The 15,719-nt window shown below is 47.5% G+C and overlaps 2 protein-coding genes across 3 annotated transcripts; both read right to left on the bottom strand.

Annotated features, from left to right (window-relative positions):
• Nucleotides 1–106: 106 nt before the first annotated feature.
• On the bottom strand, nucleotides 107–4,350 carry Jtb (jumping translocation breakpoint). The gene is made up of 5 exons (XM_055624402.1): nucleotides 3,957–4,350; nucleotides 3,762–3,799; nucleotides 3,494–3,576; nucleotides 2,348–2,427; nucleotides 107–919 (listed from the first exon to the last, which is right to left on the bottom strand). Exons 1-5 carry the CDS (start codon nucleotides 4,037–4,039, stop codon nucleotides 763–765), a joined length of 441 nt encoding a protein of 146 aa, XP_055480377.1. The 5' UTR covers nucleotides 4,040–4,350; the 3' UTR covers nucleotides 107–762.
• A 4,956-nt stretch (nucleotides 4,351–9,306) lies between these two features.
• Nucleotides 9,307–14,758, bottom strand: Rab13 (RAB13, member RAS oncogene family). 2 transcript variants are annotated; one of them, XM_055621953.1, is made up of 9 exons: nucleotides 14,625–14,758; nucleotides 14,246–14,435; nucleotides 13,105–13,165; nucleotides 11,899–11,959; nucleotides 11,561–11,638; nucleotides 10,581–10,670; nucleotides 10,405–10,470; nucleotides 10,270–10,323; nucleotides 9,307–9,777 (listed from the first exon to the last, which is right to left on the bottom strand). In XM_055621953.1, the coding sequence occupies exons 2-9, from the start codon at nucleotides 14,367–14,369 to the stop codon at nucleotides 9,700–9,702; spliced, it is 612 nt and encodes a 203-aa protein (XP_055477928.1). In that variant the 5' UTR covers nucleotides 14,370–14,435; nucleotides 14,625–14,758; the 3' UTR covers nucleotides 9,307–9,699. The 2 variants fall into 2 exon arrangements, with proteins under 2 accessions (XP_055477928.1, XP_055477919.1); XM_055621944.1 differs by lacking the exon at nucleotides 14,625–14,758 and having other exon boundaries at nucleotides 14,246–14,518.
• Between the last annotated feature and the right edge of the window lie 961 nt (nucleotides 14,759–15,719).

A 15,719-nucleotide genomic window follows, 5' to 3' on the forward strand; every position in this document is an offset into this window, starting at 1 on the left:
CCATGTGGCATCAGGGACTGGTATCTTCTTCTGGTCTCCACAGTCACCAGATACACACATGTGCATAGACAGACATGCATGCACACAAATCACTTCTACACGTGGAAAAAGAAATCTAAAGAGATTTATTCCTTTTTTGCCGTATATGTCTGTTTATGCATGAGTTTATGTGCATGGCTTGAGGCCACAGGCTATCAGATCTGAAACTAGAATTACATGTGACCATAAGCCATCTGATTTGGATGCTGGGAACCAAACCTAGATCCTCTGTAAGAGCAATGCTCTTGACCACTGCGTCAACTCACAAGCTCCCTTTAATTGTTTGAGACAGGGTCTCACTCTGTAGCCCTGGCTGGCCTTGAACTCACAGACATCCGCCTCTCTCTCTGCCACCCAAGTGCTAGGATTTAAGGCACATGGCACCACACCCAGTCCTCCCCAAGCCAAATCATTATAGGGAAGGAAACTGGTTTACTCCTTCATTACTTTTTAAAAAGACAGTCTTACTATTTAGTTCAGCCTGGCCTGCCAACAAATTTGCCAAGGACCCTCCTGACACTCTCTCTCACGTGCTAGGATTACAAGTGTGTGCCACCAAGCCCCCAGCTCTATCTTACTTTTTATTGTGCTCATTAGCGGTCTGGAAGAGGAAGTCAGGGAAAGGTGCTACTACCACAAGGTTTAAGAGTACAGATTAGCCCACTGAGCTTTCTCTGCTTGACGTACAGTCTGTAAGATCTGGCATAATACAGGAGAATTCAGCTATATGGACTCAATTTGCTTCCGGACTTTTTCAAGAGCCTTTCGGTCCAGTTGTCGCTGACGGATGATGACGAGGCAAGCGAAGACTAAAGCCACAGCCACCACACTGCCTTCAAACTTCCAGAATAAGTGTCGTTCCATCAGAGCTGAACGGCAGCTGAGGGCAAAAGAAGGCCAGTCATTCCCAGGGAAAGTCAGTTTCTCTTAACCACTATTCTCCACTTCCGCCTACCCAAAATACTATCTAAGAATAAGACAAACTGGATTCAGTTGTGTCTTTAGTCTCTGGTGAGATTAACAGAGCAGCATTAACCAAAAAAAAAAAAAAAGAAAGAAAAATTTTTTGATAGTTTCCCCTGGCAGTGAGGGCACATGCCTGTAATCCCAGCACAAAGGGGGCAGAGGCAGACCGACTCTGTGAAGCCAACCTGGTCTACAGAGTGAGTTCTAGGACAGCCAGGGCCATACAGAGAAACCCTGTCTCAAAAACAAAAAATCAAAAAGAAAAAAAAAAGTCTCAAGTAGTTTAGGCTGGCCTTGAACTCCTAATTCTCATGCCTCTTCTTCCTAATTGCTGAGGTTCCTTACAAGCATGTACTATCATGCCCAACTTCTCTTTTTCTTAAAAAAAAAAAAAAAAAAAAAGACAGCTTGCTGGAGTGAGTTCTATTTTTCAACCAGTTGGATTCTAGAAATCAAATGCAAGTTGCTTATTTATTTATTTATTTAATATGTGAGACTGTTTTCACGCATGTATGTATATGCACCATATGTGTGCCTGGTGCCCAAGAAAGCCAGAAGAGGGTACTGGATACGTGAGAACTGGAGTTACAGTTACCAACTACATGGGTACTGGAGGCTGAATTAAGGTCCTCTGAAAGAGCAGAAGTGCCTTTAATCACTGAGCAATGTAGTCAGGCTCTCTTAGAGATCTGTCTGCCTCTCCCTTCTGAGAGTTGGGATCAAAGATCTGTGTTATCACACATGGCTTAATATTTATTTGTTTGTTTGTGTGAGACAGGCTCTGAACTGTAGCCTGACCTGAACTCCCTATGTAGACCCGGCTAGTCTTGAATGCACAGAGCTCAGCTTGTGAGTGCTGGAATTCAAGGGGCGATTCACCCCACTGCCCATCGATTTTATTATTATTTATTTACTTACTTCCTTATTTATGTTTTTCAAGGCAGGGTTTCTCTGTGTAGCCTTGGCTACTCTGGAGTTTGTAGCCCAGGCTTTCCTTGATCTTATAGTGATCAATCTGCCTCTGCCTTGCTGAGTGCTGGGATTGAAGGCCCGCGCCACCACTCATGGCTTTATTGTTGTTTTTTAAAGTAATGCTGGGGATTGGACTCAGAGCCTCCTAAATACTAGGCAAGTACTCTACTAATGAGTTACATTCCCTGTCCCTGACCAAATTCTCCGATCAGAAAACATGGCCTATATCAGTGTTGGAGACTAGGGTTAGGAATTAGGGGGAATTTGGCTCAAATCTCCTCTTTCCAGTATTCCGAACTATACCAAGATGGGGAGTAGCTACCTAAAGGAACAGGTCAGGGGTGACCCCATGCAGAGATACGGTCCTTACCTTCTGAATTCATTCCTTTTAGATGGGCTGCATGCGATTTTCTCCATGTACCCCGTAGAACCACACTCGGGCGTGCTTTTCTACCAAAAGAAAGGTCCAAAAGCATACATTAGGAAGAGGTGGGCAAGAAGAAGACCCGAGCTTCAGAAAGGGCCAAGCTGGTGGGCAGTGGGGCTAATGAGAGGCTCTGACGTGGATGATGGAGGCGGCTGGTGATGGTTAGGAAGGCAACCATCGAGGAGACACGGAGAACTTACAGAGGCTACCATATAAAATATGAATAGAACAGGAGTATTAGTTGGACAATGTCATTCGCGTGGAAAGGGCAGATTTTCAGAGGGAATTTAAGTTCAAGTTTGAGGGCTGACAAGATGCCTCTGTGGGAAAAGATGTTTGTACCTGGGCTTAACAAATTTTATTTTCTCAAGTTGTCCTCTGACTTTCATGGCATATGACCCACACAAAATAAAGATAACATTTAAGACTGGCCTGGCTTGCATGGTAAGTTCCAGACCAGATACAGTGAAGCACTATCTCAAAAACAAACAAGAAGTGAGGGTTGGAGAGATGGCTTAGTGGTTAAGAGCACTGGCTGCAATTCCAGAGGACAGGGTTCCATTCCCAGCACCACAGTGTGGCTAGTAATCTTTTCTAACTCTGGTACCAGGAGATCTGATGACCTCTTCTGGATTCTTAGGGCTCTAACACACATGCGCGCGCGCGCGCGCGCACACACACACACACACACACACACACACACACACACTGCATACATGCAGGCAAAACGCCCACATACATAAAACAAACCAAATAAAAATAAAATATAATGTAATTAAATTCGGATTTGAACATATCTTAATACTCTGAGAAGAAAAAAAAACTGAGAAGAAAAACACAGCAATGGCATGCTTAACAAGAAAACAAGTGTGGGGACAGGAGAGATGGTTCAGCAGTCATGAGCACTGTCTGCTCTTCCAGAGGACCCTGGTTCAATTACCGCACCCACTTGGAAGCTCACAACTGTCTCTAACTCCAGTTCCTGGGGATCCGACCTCCTTACACAGACATACATGCAGGCAAGCAAAGAAATAAATCAATTTTTTAAAAAGTCCAGCATATTAAAAACAAAAACAAGCAAAAACTCACAATCTGGAAGTTGGAACACGGGGCACACTCTTCAGTCACCACAAACTCTTCCACCAGCCAACATGGTGAAGTCGAAGTGCTCACTAAAAGAAAGAAAAATGCCCAGCCGAAGACCATTCGAAAAACATTTCTCTCAAACGCTCAACCCATCTAAGCTTCCCAGCACCTCCTTTTTCTGTGTTCTCGACATACTAAACAGATACTGAAAACTAAAACACAACAAGAGAAAAAAAACGTAGAGGCACAGGGTTCTCGGGCCATCACCCACCTGACAGCTTCTCCTCGCGCACCGGAGCCTCTGCTTCGCTGCAGGTAGGGAAAGGGTGGTAAGAACAACGGTGAGACTCCAGAAAAGACGGGGCACACCTATTTCGGGTGCCAGTGGAGGAGGCGGCGCAGTTCCTGAGGGCGGGGACCGTCAGTTTCGCCTGCGACCCCCGCCCCCACCCCGGTAGCCACTTACCAGAGCTTTAGGGTGAAAGCGCACAGCAACCAGCAGAGGTGGCCGCCCCGGGGGAGGCCACGCCTCCGCGCGCCTGCAAGCATGGGGCGGGCAGGGTCGCACCTGTTGCAGCAGCCGTCCCCGAGGTTCTAGCTCCGAGCAGCGAGCTGCCAGAGTTCTCTCTCTGGGCCAGCTAAGGCTCTGTTGGAACGGCCTCGTGAGCACAGAGAGAATGACCCATGCGGACTTGTTGGCTAGAAGCGCGAGGTCTTTGTTCGGGCCAGGCTGGGAGGAGGGCACGCGGGTCCGGACTCAGTGCCCGCGCCCCTCGGCCTCCGTCTCGGGAGCGGCCATCTTGCTCGCGGAGGCTCCTGGTCCCGGCACCAGCGACGCCGGCTCTTCCCGTGTGCTCGCTTCTGTCCCCTGCTGGGGCTTGTAGTCGTTCCGGACTCGGTGGCCACTGGCCCTCACTGCGTTTGCGCTGCGTCACGTGACGTCTTAGCCGGGCGCCGCGCGGCATTGTGGTCCTTGTAGTGTTTGCAGAGGCGGCTGGCATGGCGGTGGCGGAGGTTTCATTTTCCCTGAAGTCGCCTGTTTGTTCACTTAGAACTAGGCGACCAGAGAGACATAAAAAGGGGCGATACGCCGCTCCATTTCAACTCTGGGCCTTCATCAAAACTCTGGCCTCACCATTAGACTCTTGACACCCTCCCCATCCATCGCTCACCACCCTGGATGGCCTTGAGAAGTCGGGTCCAGGGAATCTACTGATGGAGGCAGGACTGAATGAAACTTGTTCTTGTCCCTGGATTCCCACCTGGCTTTTTGCAGATGAATGGTGATGAACTTCTCCTGTTAACGTGCCGAGTGTGATGTTATAGACTTAATCCCCACATTCGGGAGGCAGAGGTAGGCAGATCTCTGTGAGTTTCAGGCCAGCCTGGTCTACAAAGCGAGTCCAAGACAGCCAAGGCTACACAGAGAAACCCTGTCTCGAAAAACCAAAAAAAAAAAAAAAAAAAAAAAAAAAAAAAAAGAGCGGGGGTGAGGGGGAGAAAAAAAATTTAAAAAAAGAACAGAAAGAAAAAATATCTGCCTGTTGGAGAGATGGCTCACCACTGGCTGTTCTTCCAGATGAGATGACCCATCTCATGTTTGATTCCCAGCATCCATGAGAAAGTCTTGTTGTTGTGGTTGGGTTTTTTTGTTTCTTTTTTGTCATCTTTTGAGATACAGCCACTTTGTGTAGCCCTGGCTGTCCTGGAATTCACTTTGTAGACCAAGCTAACCTCAAACTCACAGAGAGCCACCACTGCCTAGCACAACTACTTGTAAATCAATCCAGTTAGTTGTAGGAGATCTCTTACCCTCTTCTGGTTATCATGGGCACCAGGCACACTCAGGATGCACAGCAAAGCACACACACAAAGTATTTTTTTTTTTTTAATGAAAATAAATTCTTCCCTGGGATGTGACTAAGATGTTGATCTTGCCTGGCATCTCACTCTGAATCCCAGCCATTGGGAGGTAGAGGTTGGCAGATCTTTGAGTTCCAGGACAGCCACGGATACACAGAGAAACCCTGTTTCAAAAAACAAGATAAAACAAAAAGTCTCCTTCGTAGGAGTCATCGTCTTTTTGTTGTTTGAATTTAAGGCAGGACCTTGATAGGTGGCACTCTCTGCCCTTCAGCTTGCAGCAGTCCCGCCCCCGCCTCCACAATGTCACTTCCAGAGTACAGGACGCCCCACCTCAAAAACAGTAAAGAAATAAGGAATTCCAGATTTGGTATATACCACATGTGCCATTAGAGAGTTTATCTAGAGCACTGCAGCGGTGGCATTCGGTGTATTTGGAAAACAGGCAGGAGGTTCTTTGAGTTCAAGGCCAGCTCTGGTCTGTAAAGCAAGTTCCACAGGACAGCCAGGGTTTACACAGAGAAAGGCTGTCTCAGAAGAAGGAAAGAAGGAAAGAACCTTTATCCAGACGGCAGTTTACAGGGCCACAGCTGTGCTGTTTTGGAAGTCAAGCTGTTTCTCTGTATTTTTCAGAAAAGTGCAACTACTTTTTTCCTCTCTCTGTTTGAAGCATGATTTCCCTAACACTTTGAGCTTATTCTCCAGGAAATATTTAACTCTAAAAAAATTGCCCTTGAACTTAAGAGGAAAGTAGGCAAGCTAGAGGTGTGTCATTCCCATGCCCTCCCCCCCAGAACTGTAGACCATTTGGCTATCATATTACAAATATTGTTACTCCCCAGCCCCCAAGGGAGGAAGATTTGCAAGTTTTTGAGGATTTAAAATTTTTTTTTGTATCTTTATACAATATGTATATACAATATATATATATATTATTGTATGTATATATATATATTGTATATATATATACAATATATATATATTGTATATACATTATATATATATTGGGGCTGGGCATGGTGGAACATACCATTAACCCCAGCACTCAGAAGGCAAAGGCAGGCAGATAGACATGGTGAGACTCCTGTCTCAAAAATACACGTATGCTTTTTTGTTGTGTGGGTTCATTCCTGTATATGAGTGATTTTGTGCCATGGTATACTTGTGGAGGTCCAAGAACAATCTTCTAGAAGGTTCTTCTCCCCTTAAGGCAGGATCTTCTTGCTGTTGCTGTGCTGTGTACTTCCTGGCAATTCCCCTGCCTCCACCTCCCATCTCATTTTCAGATGTGTGACACCGCATCTGGCTTTTTATGAAGGAGCTTGAACTCATGTTGTTAGGCTTCATGGCTGACACTTTTACTAATCTTATTAGCACTTGTTTTTGTTTATTTAAGACTGCATGTCACTGTGTAGCCAGGCTGAGATACATAGCTGAGGTATGAGACTCCCACAGGAGGCCACACTAGGCTATGTCAGGAAACTTTGTCTCAAAGGGGGTCAGAGAGTGAAAGAGGGTAGAGATAAAGACAGTGTATCTAGCCTGAATTTTTTGGCTGTGGTTTTGTGTGACAATAGTTTCAGCTCCCTTATTTTTTTAGGAATTAAATGTTGCTGTCACAGCCCTTGGGAGGTAGGAGTATACCCCTGTAATTTCAAGGCCAGCCTGGTCTACATTGTGAGACCAATGTGGTGCTCTCAATGAGAATGGCTCCCATAGGCTCCTGTACTTGAATGCTTGGTCCCCAGTTGTTGGAACATTTTGGATTATGGGATGTGGCTTTGTTGGAGGAGGTGTGTCACGGGGGTTGGCTTTGAGATTTCAAAAGCCCACACCATTTCAGTTGGCTCTCTCTCTCTGCCTTTTGCCTGTGGATCAGATCTAAACTCTCAGCTGCTGCTTTAGAGCCATTTCTGCCCGCCTGCTGCCATGCTGCTCAGAGTGGTCACAGATTCTAAACCTCTGAAACTGTAAGCAAACCCCTAATAAACTCTTCTTTAAGTTGCCTTGGTCGTGGTGTCTCTTCACAGCAACAGGAAAGTAACTACAACACAAATCCAGTGGCACAAAATCAAAAGAGGACAGGTGAGACAGCTCATGAGGTAAAATCCTGGCCATGCAAGCCTGGTGACCTGAGTCCAGTCCTTGGGACTTATGGTGGGAGGAGCAAGCTGACCCCTAAGTGTTGTTCTCCACATTTAAACACACAGCCACACACGTAACACAATAATAAAAATCAAACTTTACTTTTAGACAGGTCTCACTGTTGCAGTCCTAGGTGGCTTGGTACTCACTGAGATCCACCTGCCTCTGCCTCCTGAGTGCTGGGATTAAAGGCACCATGCCCAGCAAAAAAATCTTGAAAAACCAAGAGCTGTTTTTCTTTTAAATTTTTGTCTATGTCTGTGCTTACGCATGCCAGCAAAAAGCTGTTTAGTGATTGCTGTTCCGCACAAAGCAGATGCTCAGCAACCACTTATAACGAAGTGACTCTCTCCTGTGCCTTCCCTTCAGATTGTGAGAAAAGCTGGGTGCGGTGGAGCACTGCCTGTGAGCCCAGCACTCAGGAGGCAGAATCAGGCAGATCACTGTGAATTCGAGGCCAGCCTGGTCTACAGAGTGAGTTTCAGAATAGCCAGGGCTACACAGAGAAACCCTATCTCAAAACAAACGAATACAATTGTGAGAAGAGGGTTTGGTTTTTGTTTCTGTTTTTTGTTTCCTATCAAGAGATGGTAAGCTCACAAATGGCCAATATTCCATAAATCCCCCCACCTTATAAAACTACTTTAGGAGAGGAATCCAAATTTCTTTACTCTCCCCTGCGTGGTTGAACTTCGTTTACAAAAAGCCTTGCTACAGTAGCAATGCTTAACAACCCACAGTTAAGCTGACCCTCTTTCTCTTCCTCTCCTTTTCTTTTTGAGGATTTTTTTTTTTTGGTGTGGGGGGGCGCATTTCCAGACAGGGGTACTCTTGTAGTCCTGACTGTCCTGGACTCGATTTGTATGTAGACCAGGCTGTGTCTCTCAAGTCCTGGGATTAAAGACATGCACCACCAGGCCCAGCTTTGAGGAATATATTTTTTTTCCTGAGACAGGGTTTCTCTGTGATAGCCCTGGCTGTCCTGAACTCTCTTTGTAGGCCTCAAACTCCCAGAGATTTGCCTAACTCTGCCTCCCAGTGTACTGGAATTACAGGTGTGCACCACTGGCCAGTTGAGGATTTTTTTTTTTAAGATTTATTTATTTATTAATTTTATGTATATGAATGCTTTGTTTTCATGCACACCAGGTCTCATTATAGATGGTTGTGAGCCACCATGTGGTTGCTGGGAATTAAACTCAAGACCTCTGAAAGAACAGCCAGTGCTCTTAACGGCTGAGCCATCTCTCTGGTCCTGAGGATTCTCTTAAACCAGTCAATCTCAAAAGACTGTGGCTAAGCTCCCATGAGTGGAACGAGGCAGAGTCGGTCTCCACTTACATTTGAACAACACTAAATGAACTTTCAGTTTGGGCTGTGGCACACCCTTTTGCAAAAAGGAATTGGCTTGCCAGGTTACTTTTACTTTCTGATGTATCTCTTTGTGTAAGGCTGACTATTCCATTCTAACAACATCAGCCAGCAGTGGCTATCAAATACTTAGGCTGACCAAAGCACACTCCAAGCTGTCCCACAGCGCATTGGATAAACTAAGTGTTGCAGTTTCCTGGAAGCTTGTTCAAACCCTTCATCCCTGGGTTATTGTGTGCCCAGGGCAAGGTTCTGTTCACTGTTGTGGTCCTCTGGAACCCATAGTGGAAAAAGGCTGTCCATCCTTCAGACTGCCTGGGGGCAAGAAGGAGGAACCCAGCCTGATTCAAGTAAAAAAACATCTTGGATTGACAAAAATTGGATTTGAGTGGAGAGCAATTCTGACAATAATGAAAGTAATGCAAGTGGAACACTCATATCAAACAGGGGTCTTTAATACGAACAAAGACCATGAAGGGTGAGGAACCTTCAGAGAAGTGCTAAGCCAGGCTCTCAGGACCCTAAACCTGAACCAGTGACACAGAAATCAACATATTTACATTAATACTTGACCTTAAGTCCAAGGACAGTCTAAGACCTGAGATCCTTTCTGCTTCCTTTCTTCTTCGCAAACCCTTTTCACCTCCCATGTCCTTGATTCCTTCCTCCTCCTTTTCCCTATTCCTTTCTTCCTTCCCTTCCTCCCACTCTCTTCATCGCCCGTGCATCTGCCCCTCTAGGTCCTGCCACAGTTCCTCCCTTCCACGGCCCCTCAAGCCCACCTCCCTCAGGTCTAGCTTCCAGGTTCAGGATGAGGCGAGAAATGTTCCTCAGCCCAGGGAGCACTTGTTGCTGTCCTTCTTGACAGACGTTTTCAGGTCAGGGCTTGAGGACTTGCTGTTGTTTCCCTAGAGCCAGGAAGGTAGAAGAATCAGTTGTGTCAAAGCTGGCTGGAATAGGAGCCTATGAACTCAGGACAACCCCCTTAGTGGAAATTGTAACATTGTTTCTCCTCCTCCTCAATTGTTTTTTTTTTTTTCCTTTCTTTTCTTTTCTTTTCTTTTCTTTTCCTTTCTCTCCTTCTCTCTTCCTTCCTTCCTTTCTTTCAAATGAGATGGGGTTTCTCTGTGTAGCCCTGGCCGCCCTGGAACTCACTTCTGTAGACCAGGCTGGCCTAGAACTCATAGAGATCTGCCTGCCTCTGCTTCCCTAGTGCTGGCATTAAAGGTGTGTGCCATGGGCACGTATGTGTTTAGACAGAGTAGCTGAGGATGAACTTGAAGTCCTGCCACCACCGATCAGTGCTGGGACCATATGTGTGCAATCCCCACACCATAGTTCAGCTGCTTCAGTTCTTGGAGACACACACAGTGGTCCCTCGTCAGGTAGAACCAACTCACCGATCTCCTGCCTCCTGACTTGAGCAAGATGTCACGGGCCAGGGAACTGAAAGCCTAATGGGGAAACGGGTTAGAACAGATTGAAGGAGCAGATAAATCTGTTAGTATTTTTATCTCCTGGAGTATGGATCTCACCTCATCCACATTCATACTGGATTTGGCACTTGTCTCAAAAAATCGGATTCCGTACTCTTGAGCCAACTGTAGGGCAAGGTGGGAAGGAAATAGCTGGTAAAGGGCAGAAGCCGTGCTCTCGGCAATCCCCCCCGGCACTGCTCCTCAGCCTGCAGCAAGCACAGCTGGCTTCTCACCTTGTCAGCCCTCTCTTTCTGCACCTTCCTCTTGGCCTCCATGTCACACTTGTTCCCCAGCAGGAGGCGCTCCACTCCAGCAGAGGCATTCTGAAGACAGGCCAGGAGAAGAGGAAAACAAGTAAAAGTTGGGGCTTGCATGTGGCCCACACCTGTAATTTCTGCACTTAAAAACCTGAGGCAGAGCCAGGCATGGTGGCACACGCCTTTAACCTTGCACTCAGGAGGCAGAGGCAGGCGAATCTCTGTGAGTTTGAGGCCAGTCTGGTTCACAAAGTGAGTTCCAGAACAGCCAAGTGGTTATGCAGAGAAACCCTGTCTCAAAAGGAAAAAAAAAAGTCATTTTGGGGGCTGGAGAGATGGCTCAACAGTTAAGAGCACTGACTGTTCTTCCAAAGGATGAGGATTCAATTCCCAGCACCCACGTGGTAGCTTACAACTGTCTGTAACTCCAAGATCTGACACCCTCACACTGATGTCCATGCAGGAAAAACATCAATGCCCATGAAATAAAAATAACTAATATATATATATATATATATATGACATACACGCGGAGACACACACACACACACACACACATATGTAGCTGAGGCAGAAGGATTACTGTGAGTTCAGGACCTGTTTGGGTTACACAAGTTTTACACTAGCCAGGGCTACAGAGTAAGACCATGTCTCAAGAAGAAGAAAAAAAGGGGGGTTTTGAGCTGGAGAGAAGGTTCAACAGTTAAGAGCACTGACTATTCTTCCAGAGGACCTGGGTCCAAATGGTAGCTCAAAACCATCTGTCCCAGAGGTCCACCATCCTCTTCTGACCTCTGAGGATCCTAGGCAGGCACCTGGTTCACAGATATACATGCAGGCAAAACACCCACACATAAAATTAAGATAAATAAATTAAACTTGACCCCACCCACTTTAGCACCCCACCATCCTCCAGGAGCTACTTTGTTCCCCCACTTCTTCTGGAGGCCTCTCACCTCTTTGATGCTTTTCATCCAGTTCTGAATGTTCTCGAAGGATTTCTCATCTGTGATGTCATATACTAGGATAATGCCCTGAAGGATAGCAAAGTTCACCTTGGATCACATTCTCACTTAGGTTTCTAGTGTCCTCTGGGTAGCCCTCCAGGTCCACATTCTCACCTAGGTTTCTAGTGTCTCTGGGTAACCCTCTAGGTCCTATCCAGCAGTCTAAACACAGGACACACACGGGGCTTTCTGCACACTGTGCCCTCCTTTATCCCTGACCCTGTGCTTGTCATCCTCTATACTTGTGAAACGACCACTGTAACCACGTCCAGACCCACACCTCATACCATGGCTCCTCGGTAATAGGCAGTAGTTATGGTCTTGAACCGTTCTTGGCCAGCTGTGTCCCTGAAACAAAAGCCTTCATAGAATGAAATAGAAGCAAGGAGTCTCCAAGGGGGAACGTCTCTTCCTAACAACGTTGGGGGTGAGGGGTTCAAAGGAAGCGGGGTCAGGAAACGGTAGAGGGGAAAGGGACAAGGACGGCTGGGTTGCTCCCGCCTGGGAAACAGGATGTCTCTTGTTTACTCATAGATGCCAAGCACTGTCTGAAGTGTCACCTTATGTTCATCCTATCTAACCTCGCTGTATCAAAGTGAGGCATGTCTGACTGTCCCCGTTTTATAAATGAAACAAATGTGGGGAGGCTGGGTAACTAACGAAGGTCAAGCAGAGGTCAAGTGGCGGTCGGGGCCTGCCGCAGCTTCTCTGTCACGTCAGAGTGCCCCAGTGAAAGCTCTTATGCACTCTCAGAGCCCCCAGCCTTCCTAGCACAGTCAGGTCACACCTCCGTATGTGACCTCCTGTGCTCGACAACTCTTTTAAAGTTATGATCATTATTATTTTGCATGTTTTTGAGACAGGGCCTCTCTACACAGCCCTGCTGTGCAGGAACACACCACGCAGACCGGGCTGACCTCAGACTCACAGAGCTCCACCTGCCTGTGCCTCCTGAGTGTGGGACTAACGGTGTGCACCACCCAGGTTGCTCTCTAAAATTTAGAGAGAGCAAGAGGCTGGGAGTCAAATCTGTAACTCTGCAACTTGTCTTTTAACCACTTAGAGCCTGTTTCTACATCATAGCTCATTCGTTTTCAAGTCCAGAGAATGCTCTGGGTGAGGAAAAAGACACAAACAGGCTGAAAGTGGGACACAGGAAGAGAAATGGAAGGACAGCTGATAGCTGTCTGAGCAAGACTGAATAAATTAGAAGATGTACTGGATAGGGGGGATGAAGCAAATCAGACCAACATGGTGCAACATGCCTGTACATGTCTGTAAATCTCCAACACAGGAGACAGAAGCAGGGTTAGGAGCTCATAAAGGCCATCCTCAGCTACACAGGGGGTCCCAGGCCAGGCTGGGCTACATGACACTGTGTCTTAAGAAACAAAAACTATAACCAAGAAGAGAAGGAAGGAAGAAGAAATGAAGGGCGAGGGTGGGGTGGGAGGGTCCTGGAGCAGTCTGGACAGGCAGGCTAGCTTACTTACCAGACTTGCAGCTTGATTCTCTTCCCCTCTATTTCCACAGTTCGAATCTTGAAATCAATTCCTGGGGTGAAAGGTGTAACGACAGGTCAGCATGTGTGCATATGTGAAAACATGGTGGGGGAGAGCCGTGCCCGTGCCCAACAGGCGCCTTGCTGGGTGTGTAAATGAGAATTTTTCCAAAGCTTTATTCCTATGGCAAGCATACCGTTTTTTTCCCTTAGAGGTCAGAAGTTTTGGAAAGAGGTGGTGAAACTCTTCCGTGGATTTAAAAGCATGCCAGCTGACAACTTTCATTGTGCTCTCACTTTCGTGGTCTTTTCCCCCTTCCCCCAACACACACATGCTACTGGCCCTCTGTCCACCCCGCCAGCCCTTCAGGGTAAAGAGGGTGGGAAAGGCAGCTGGCTGAGGGAGTCGGTTTGAATTAACTAGCAGGCTAGGCTTGGAGCTGGCCTCCATCAGATTCCTCTGGAGAATTAGTTCTCAGAGTGAGAAACAGTTTCTTTCCCGGTTGTCACCAGACAGAATTCTCAGTCAAGAGGGGAAGAAAGTTGAAGAGGGGAGGAGAAAAAAATTCTCCTTACTGAAAGTCTAGAACACCTCCCAGGCCTCTCGGGGTCCCAGAGAGAAGGGTGAGCGCAGAAGCTTACCCAGAGCCCCCAAAGTCTCAGTGGCAGTATGCCCAGCCACTCCGCAGGGGAGGGGAGGGAGGCTAGGAAGATGAGTCGAGGGTGGGGCGGATGCAGTTTGAAGCCCAGTGGGTCAGGAAGAGGCCGACAGAATTGGGAAGCAGGGAAAAGGAAAGTCGTATAGAGTTAATCTAGGGAGTTTGGGTAGATGGAGTGAAGAAGGAAGCGGAGGGAAATGACAAGAGTCTGTGTGGATTTGGGGAGACTGGGAGATAACTGAGAAAGGGAGGGGTGGGGGGCAGCAGCTGGGGTTCCCGGTCTCAGAAAGGTCTGAAGTGTTTTCTGGGACGTTATGGGGGATGGGTCTGGGACAGGGGTCGAGAGACTGGAAGTTAGTGTCTTACTCTGAGTGGATCAAAAATTACGGTTCCTAGTCATTCAGGAGCCCGTGTACGAGGATGGGCGGGGGCAGGGGGTGGGTCTGGGGTCCGAGATCCAGCCAGCGGGCTCACCGATGGTGGAGATGTAGGTGCTGTTGAAGTTGTCCTCTGCAAAGCGAATGATCAGGCAGGTCTTGCCCACCCCCGAGTCCCCGATCAGCAGCAACTTGAAGAGGTGGTCGTAGGCTTTGGCCATGGCGGACACTGGGGGCGCCGGGGGAGGGGTCGGGAAGAGCCAGTACTGGTAGGCGGGATCGGAGGGCTAGCAGGCAGAAACTGCCTGAGTCCCAGCCAGGAAGTTTTCCTCCCTCTCCGCCCAGGCCCCGGGAAAGAAGAGAGGCGGCCCTGCTCGCGGCTCCACCCCTCTCCTCCAGGGAAGAGGCCTGTCCAGCTCCCGCGGTCCTGACTCCCCGCACTTGGCGGGGCCGGTCTCCCTAGCCCTTCCCGTTACCTTTGCCCAGCCGTCTTTCCTCTCTTTCGACCAAAGCGGAATGGGGAATTTTAAAGAGATTAGAGGAAGAGGAAAAGAATTTTGCCAATAATGGTGGAGATGGGGGTGGCACTGAAAGCTGACAAAAGGCTGAGGCGTTTTCATGGGCTTTTGAGTTTATGATGAAAGACCTAGAAACTTAGTGTCAGCGCTTCACGACCTAAGTCTACTGATCCCAATTCCCTTTGAAAAGAAGCGGGTTGGGAAGTTAGGACGCTGGGTCCATCTGCCCCCTGGTGGAGTACAGTGAAAAATCGAAATAAAAATCAGCCTCACCAATTACACTCAAAACACATACAGCCGATTGAGTGACGTTCTGGAGACAGGCTTGGAACTCAGTAGCTCAACCCGGCCTCCAAGTCCCGGAACTCCTCCTGCCTCAGTCTCTCAAGTATGAACATTACAGGTGGGAGCCACCGTGCCCAGCTTTCCACTTTTATTTACCTATTTTATTTACCAGTGTTTTGCCTGCGTGTGTCTATGCACTACATGAGTAGAGCGCCTGCAGAGGCGACAAGAGAGCAAGGATCCCCTGAAACCTGAGCAACAGACTATCAAGAGGATGCTGCTTTATGGGTTCTGGGAATTGAACCCAGGCCCACCGCAAGAGCAGCCAGCTCTTAACCATGTTTCAGTCCCATTGAAAGAAAGAAGGAAATAAAGAAAAAAAGGACGGAAGGAAGGAAGAAAGAAGAGATAAAGAAATAAAAGGTACTTTTCTTTTTTCTTTTTCAAGACAGGGTTTCCCTGTGTAGCCTTGACTATTCTGGACTCACTCTGTAGACCAGGCTAGCCTCGAACTGACAGTTATCCACATGGTTCTGCCTCCCTGAGTGCTGGGATTACAGGTGTGCACTACCCCACCCAAAAAAGGTACTTTTCTAACAGGTGAGAAAGTGTCTTTGTTACTTTATTTCTGCCACCATCTATGATTACATTTGTCCTTTCTCAAACACAATGTATCAGTTACCTTTGTTCTTCTGCAACAAAATACTTGACAAAAACAATGTACGAGAGACAGGCTTGTTTTGGCTTACAGGTGTAGTCCATCATGAC

This window comes from Psammomys obesus, unplaced genomic scaffold (assembly GCF_907164565.1).
Source record: "Psammomys obesus unplaced genomic scaffold, mPsaObe1.curated_primary_1811, whole genome shotgun sequence".
Classification (NCBI taxonomy): Eukaryota; Metazoa; Chordata; class Mammalia; order Rodentia; family Muridae; genus Psammomys; species Psammomys obesus.